At 53.6% G+C, this 7,191-nt stretch overlaps 1 protein-coding gene across 1 annotated transcript; it reads right to left on the bottom strand.

Annotated features, from left to right (window-relative positions):
* Positions 1 to 212: 212 nt before the first annotated feature.
* LOC116488026 (serine/threonine-protein kinase PDIK1L-like) lies at positions 213 to 5,624 on the bottom strand. The gene is made up of 4 exons (XM_032185308.1): positions 5,079 to 5,624; positions 3,937 to 4,153; positions 2,080 to 2,330; positions 213 to 385 (listed from the first exon to the last, which is right to left on the bottom strand). Exons 1-3 carry the CDS (start codon positions 5,622 to 5,624, stop codon positions 2,095 to 2,097), a joined length of 999 nt encoding a protein of 332 aa, XP_032041199.1. The 3' UTR covers positions 213 to 385; positions 2,080 to 2,094.
* Positions 5,625 to 7,191: the final 1,567 nt, after the last annotated feature.

A 7,191-nucleotide genomic window follows, 5' to 3' on the forward strand; every position in this document is an offset into this window, starting at 1 on the left:
ACAAAAAGCCCCAATTAAACCTAGGAAAGACAACTCCTGCCTTCCACGCCAAGGACACGCAACAGAAAACAGGTTTAGAAACTCCTGCGCGGCCGCGCCAAACAGTTCAAGGCGTTCCAGCCAAGCTTTGACCTACCTACGGGCTGCATAAAAGAACACAAGTACAAAAAGCAAGGGAGGTTTGCACAAAAATAAAATATTTGTAGTTCTCTTAAAATTACTGTACAAATAAATAAAGTTATCGTCCATTTAAATAAAAACCGTTTGGGAGAACTGGCAGCCTGCAAGGTTCGTGTCTCCTCCTTTCCTGATCCAGCCACTCCTCGCGAAAGAAATCAGTCGTTCGCCGTCTGCGAGGCCTCCAGACCGTGGTGGGACACAGCACCTACGAAAGAAAAATGCTGAAGCTGCAAAATAACACACTTGGCAAGAGCACTGAGCAGCCCACAGGAGCTTTTCAGGGCATTCTGTACACCCTGGCTGTGCTACTCTTTTTCTGCACCTTGTCTGCAAGCCCGTTTCCCATTATGGGATCATAATAAAAAAGGAAAATCAGGGGAAAATGAAGATTAGTAGACCTGACGCCGCGCTGTTACCGCCTTTTTAGTTTGTTCTTGCAAATTCCTGTAGGACAAAGCACTTCAGGGCTGGCCTGCCAACTAGTGGCACTGCTGCTATCACAGCGTGCCAGGCCAGACCCAGGACGGAGCCCCCAGAACTGCTGCTTGAGGACAAAACCGATGTTCCTGGCTAAGTAGAGTTGGGTTGTCCACAGAGATTTCAGCAAACGTTTGATGTAGCACCACTCGAGAAAGTATGAGACAAACAGGAGAAGACTGCAATTAGTAAAGAGGAAGACGTACGGCAGCTAACCTGGCCCAGGGGAAAACTGAAGTGGGTAATTTGGAAACGGAGACACCAGAGCAGAGCTTTATCAAGATGGGCACTGGGAACAGGCTTGGTTAATTAAGTGTTTTCACTAATAACATCCGACGAGCAATTAGGAGCGCACCAAAGCTGAGGTGTGATGATTGCAAGAAATGTTGTGATGACAAGAAAGGATGAAGACAGTCAGGGTCGTTCACCTTGGAGCTGACAAGAGAAGAGAGCGGGTAACAGAAAACAGAAGGTCAGGGATCTGCAAACAGAAGCTTTTACTGTAACCCAGGGTGTTATTATTTTAAAAGACTCCAGTCAAGAAGGGCTTTAGGATACAAAGTAATTAGAAGAGGAATGAGCAACACAGGTGTGAAAGAGGAGAGGTGATTCTGGGATACATCAGGAGGAAGACTTCCAGGCTAGGTCATAAATACCAGTGCTTTACAGGGACCTAAGAGACTTTGTTGCTAAAATGCATGCAACAAACTCAACCCCAGGATGCCCCTGAAAGCAGAAAATAGGAGCTGAAAATCCTGGATACTCCCCTCTGTACGTCCATGTCTGTGCTCTTAACTGCTCAAAGACATAAAATCCAAGATGTTCTGTTGGTTTTCATACTGGGCATTCAAACCTCCATCCACGTAGAGACTAGAGAGGTCATGAGAAGCTCACAAGGATTGGGAATTTTGTTAGTTTTTAAGAAAAATGGGCATGGAAGTGAGTCAGTGTTGTTGCAAGGCTGGATCAAGGACTTTGTGTTAACAAGCCCGGGGCAGGAAAACATAAAAATCACCTAAACATACCCAGGGTGCACGCCTACAGCAATTTTGCCCACCTTGGGTTTTATTTCGTTAGCAAAAACATTACGAAAGGGACAAACACAGCACAGGGAAGTGCTGGAGGGATGGCAGAAGCCTGCCCTCATTTACGGAAGCATTTGAGATTTCGGATAAAGGACAGGCAGATCAAGGAGCAGCACGGCCAACTCCCTGAACACACACTGCTAAAGACGCAGAGGTTTCTTTGTCAGAGGTAATTCAACCAAATTTCCTGAATATTTAATTTAACAAGGGGGTTCTAGCGCTAAATATTCAGAACTGCCCCCGGTCACTCAATTTAGAGGGCTTTGGCCAGCAGGTCAGCAAATAAAAGCCCCGTGAACCCACACGGGGCCAGGAGGAGCCTGGCACAGACACCAACCTGAGCGCCCTTGGCCTAGGAGAGCGAGCGCTGGCGCTTCTTGCCGTAGGAGATTTGCCTGATGCGGGCTTCCAGCTGGAAGGCATCCAGCCTCTCCTTGGGGTTAAAAGCCAGCATGTCACGCAGGAGCTCGCAGAGATCGGCCGGCATGGCCCTCTTGTTCTTCAGGGGGATTTGCAGCTTCATGTTGGGGTTCTCCAGCAGCGCCTCGCCCAGAGGAATAAGCTCCTTGCCTTGGCAGATGTAAGTTCCTGCACACGGGGTAGAAGGAGTCAGCTTAAACAAGGGGAAAATCGACACAAAAGGCCGTCACGCACAGCAGGGAGAGGCGATCTGGAGGGCAAAACACCTGAAAGATCACCAGGAGGAGCACTGCTTAGGAGGCCAAGTCAAATACTGAAGGGAACCTCCCCCATCTGATCATGGTTCGCTTCAACAGCAGGCCTGGAAGCTCTCGAGGGGGGAAGGAAGGGACTGAGCTCGGCTCGGGTGACTTGAAAGAGTTAAACACAAGCCCTGTTTGCTCAGCAAGTCAAACAATTTCCAATTAAAATGACAGCACACGCCGCTCGCCAACTTCTCCTCGGCGAGATTAAGGCAGGGAAATGTAAATTTACTCCCGGTCATCTAAATAATTTCACCGCTTGTTGAAAAATGATTAACCGGCTTCCCAAACAGACGGTGAAAACAGCTTCAGCTGCTCTGCCCCTGCACCCGGCGAAGAATAAATGTTTCAAAGGCAGTGACCTGTCTGCGTGGGGAAAAGGTTGGCCACGCAAACTCCTTATCTCGAGGTGGCGGGCGGCTATTTTAATGGAATCTGGTCGTGCTTTGCTCTCAGCTGCAACCGTTTGCTTGCTTTTGTAGGCAGGAACTAAAACATTTATCAGCGTTTGGCATTTTGAAGAGAAATAAATAATACAATTAGAACCAAGCCTACCTTAAAGAAAAAAAAAATTAAAGGGGTAGTGCAAAAGCTTATCAAAGTCCCTGTGTAGAAATCCCTTTTAAGTTAAAGGTTTAAACGTTTAGGGGACGGGCAGGTGCTCTGTGATCTCAGAGCCGGGGTAGATGCCTGCAATTATTCTGCTAATCTGCATGACCGGCATTCTCTGCTCTCGAGATGGATTTTCCCACTGCAATATGCTGATCTGAAATCGTTGAGCATGATTTAAAGTGTGTATGTGGGGGGTTTGGAGGAAGGGAGTGGACAGAGCAGGCCATCGGGAGAGTCAGCCCTCAGAGTTTGCATCTCTACACGAAGAAATTTGGCCAGGGAGCAGCGAAGCTGATCTAAACATTCTTGCCAAATTTATAGCTTGGCTCCTTGGAGCATCCTTCCAGTGCTCCCGTCCCCTGGACGTGCCAAGGATAGAAGCAAAATCCCTAAAAGCAGTTCCAGGCAGGGCAGGTTTGGGTTTTGGGAGCACTAAAAGCACTCCAGAGCAGATGGAAATCTACAGATAACGGAATCCTCCACCAAGACAGACGCCTCACCAAGAGCTTTCTGTCTTCAAACTCCCCGGTGGCCACCAGGGCCGATCCCAGTCTGAGCAGAGTTCCTTGGGGGAAGGAAAGCCTGGCAGCAAAGAAGCCAAAAGCGATCTTTCTCAAGACCTTTAAACCCCACAAAGTATTTTGGGGATAAAAAACCCAAAAGCCACACACATTCACTGGCAGAAGAACCGTCTCCTGAACGTAATAATTTGTAGATGTAAGAAGTGCTCCTCCTGCCTTAGTGCTATGTTTTCAGGTCCTGGAAACCCTACGGGAACAGCAGCCAAATTAGGAGAAATTTGTGCTGGAGAGAAGGGATTTTGAACCACACTTTTGGGGCAAAAAGCACCCAATCCTCACCGAGCAGCTCCTTCTCGGTGTCCCCGTCCCGGAAGGTGATCCTCTCGGCCATCGCCCAGAAGATGATCCCGAGGGCAAAGATGTCAGCCTTGGCCGTGTAGTGCCCTTCCCAAACCTCTGGAGCCATGTAGAAGTTGGACCCGCAGGCGGAGGAGAAGCGGTGCTGGTTGACGTTCCCCTTCCCCTGGCACACCTTGCTGAGGCCGAAATCTGCCACCTGCGGAGAGGAAGATGAGAAGGAAAAATTCAGCTCTGGGCAGACACCAAATTCCCGAAGATATTTACGAGCAGCAGCCTGACAAATTCCAATCTAGGGAGAGGGAACCCAGTATCTGCCTGCTGGTTGCGTGCAGTTCATTCTGCCCAAAAATGATGGGGCACAAAGGTACCTGGAGGGACAGCTGAGCTAGGAGAGGCTCTCACTGCCCCGCGGGGAGCACACCGAAGCTCTGGCCTCGCTGTTATTGCCCCGTGATGAAGAGGGCATTGATTTAAATGCCCCCCCGGTGGCTCTCCAGGTCCAAGTACAAATATCATTGATCCGAGAGGCCAAGACTTGAATTATCAGTGAGGCACCGAGCTGTAAAATTGCATCCAGCTACAGAAACTCTTGGGAATGCAAGTTGAGGCTCCCAGCTTTGCAGCTGCTTCTCAGGGCAACGTAGCAGTTTCATTCTGGTGCTCCCAGAAACGCAGCTGGCTCACCTTTACCTCGATCGGGCACCACCTCGCACGAAGCCCAAGCATTCCCCAGCTCCCCTTAAGCTGAGAATTGTGTGCTTGAGGCGGTGATGCTGGAAGTGTCAGCTGTTGTAACAGGACTGTGTGTTCTTAAGGTTTAAGGGATGAGAAAACATCGCTTTGGCTGTGGCTGATGTCTCTGATTGTCTAGCACACAGAAGCTCGACGCCCCTGAGCTGCAGCTGTCTGCAGGATGAAGAGGGGATGAAGGACTTGAGAGATACAAACCCTCGTGACCAGCGCTTCCTTCCAAAGCTCTTAAAACCCAGCCCACATCGGATGTTCCGGACACCCTTATCACGAGCTACAAGCAGAGCTTATCACAAAACTCACCAGCAGACCGCTCTCAAAGAGAACTTGTGGCCGCCAAGCTCGCCAGGGCAGAGTTTTCACCCCCTTACCTTCACTATGGGGCTGCCACGCTTGTGGGAGATCAAAATATTGTCGGCCTTCAGGTCCCTGTGCACGATCTGGTTCCTGTGGAGGAAGGCCACGGCGCTGCTGAGCTGCCGCATGAAGCTGTGGTTGAGCTGGGCGTCGGGGCCGCGCGACAGGAGGTACTCGTTCATGTTGCCCCCGTCGCAGAACTCCATGACGAACCAGAGGAAGCAGGCAGCTTTGGGATCCATGCACCTCCGGCCCTTCAGGCAGGTCTCGATCAGCAGCAGGTGGCTGTCGGATTTCCTGAAGCGGTGGCCGAGGGGTTGGAAGGCCCGGCCGTTCTGCAGGACGCACTCCTCCAGCTGGATGACGTTTTCGTGTTGCCTCTGGATGCTCTGAAGGGCCCAGAATTCCTGCAAAGCCAGCTCCACGTTCTCGGGCACGTTGCAGTGCATCCTTTTCACGGCCACTTTGCTTCTGGTCTTGTTGAGGACGGCCTCGTAGACCACCCCGTAGCTCCCCCGGCCCACTTCTCGGACGATGCTGTACTTGGCTTCCGTCGCCATCCCCCCGCTTCGGCCTGGGAAATCAGGGGAAAACACGCGGAGTCATGACAAGCCGCAGCAAAACCCTGGAAAAAAAAAAAAAAAAGATTAAAAAACCTCAAAACCTTGCGGCTCGCCAACTGCAGAGTGCGAATCCTTCCAGGTACATCATTATGGGATGCAGCTGCACGAGGAGGGCTAGAGCAGGGCCCTGAGAGGCAGCCCATATCCATGGTAACTGGGAGGCGTTGTGGGGTACGGCCCTGCCCGCACAGCGGGGCGCAGCTCCGGCATCGATTTCCCAAAGCAGTTTGTGAAAAAGAAGCAGGGCCGGGAGGGCACGTTCGCCGAGCGGGGCAGGAAAGGGAGGAGGAGACCTGCTGGGGAGCAAGACGAGCTCGCTTGAGCAGAATTGACTTTTAAAGGAGAGAAGTGAGGCAGAAAGGCTGCTTTGGCACGAGTCCTCGCTGCCTGATTTCCCCCCGTGTGATGAAACATCTCCTGTGCTTTGCCAGCCGGTTCCCTACCGGCCCTGCTCTGCTCCCAGATCCCAAAACCCTTCACATTTCCACCCTTTTAGCTCCCCTCGTGTCCCACAGCTCCCTCCCCGTGCACCTGCACAGCTCAAACCCACCCCAGCTCCCTCCGTACCCACGCTCCTTCCCCAAAACTTCTGTTTTCTCACCCAATTCCCCACAGCCCCTGCCCAACGCCCAGCCCAAACCCTGACCTTATCCCCAGACCCCCCTCACAGACCAATAGCAGCCCCAACTCCATGGGCACCAGCCCCGCTCCTTCCCCACCCCAGGCCCCTCACAGCCCCTAATTCTCCCCTCAGGACCCTCTCCCACCTCAGGACTCCCCCAGGCCCTTCCCCCTTCGACCCTTTACCCACCTCAGGGCCCTTTCCCTCCTCAGGCCCCCTCAAACCCTCCCCTCTCAGCCCCCTTCCCCTGCCCAGCCCCTGCTTCTCTTCCCAAGCCCCCTCACAGACCCTAATTCTCCCCTCAGGGCCCTTCCCCTCCTCAGCCCCCCTCAGGCCCTCCCCCAGGCCCTTCCCCCTTCAACCCTTTGCCCACCTCAGGGCCCTTTCCCTCCTCAAACCCTCCCCCCCAGCCCCCTTCCCCTCCCCAGCCCCTAATTCTCCCCCCAGGCCCTTCACAGCCCCTAATTCTCCTCTCAGGGCCCCTCAAACCCTTCCCCATCAGCCCCTTTCCCCTGCCCAGCCCCTGCTTCTCCCCCCAGGCCCCCTCACAGCCCCTAATTCTCCCCTCAGGGCCCTCCCCCACCTCAGGGCTCCCCCAGACCCTTCCCCCTTCAGTTCTTTGCCCACCTCAGACCCCCCTCAGCCCCTTTTTCCCCCTCAAGTCCCCTCAGGGCCCTTCATCCCCCCTCAGATCCCCTCAGGCCCCCCCGCCCCTCCCCCCCTCACCTCACGGCCCCGCTCGCGCCCGGCCCCGCCGCCGCCGTCGCAATTCCCGCCGCCGTCCCTTAACCCCGCCCCCCGGCCGCCCTCCGGCCAATCAGCAAGGAGAAGGCGCCCTCTCGCCAATCAGGAGCCGGCGCGGCCGCCCGCCGCGACCAATCG

Source organism: Aythya fuligula, chromosome 3 (assembly GCF_009819795.1).
Source record: "Aythya fuligula isolate bAytFul2 chromosome 3, bAytFul2.pri, whole genome shotgun sequence".
NCBI classification, from domain to species: Eukaryota; Metazoa; Chordata; class Aves; order Anseriformes; family Anatidae; genus Aythya; species Aythya fuligula.

Excerpts from the sequence above, each read along its gene's own strand:
- LOC116488026 (XM_032185308.1), bottom strand. The coding sequence starts at position 5,624 with ATGGCGACGGAAGCCAAGTACAGCATCGTCCGAGAAGTGGGCCGGGGG. Across the intron at positions 4,154-5,078 it reads GTGGCAGCCCCATAGTGAAG|GTGGCAGATTTCGGCCTCAG; the intron begins GTAAGGGGGTGA and ends TCCTCTCCGCAG. Across the intron at positions 2,331-3,936 it reads CACCGAGAAGGAGCTGCTCG|GAACTTACATCTGCCAAGGC; the intron begins GTGAGGATTGGG and ends CCCCGTGTGCAG.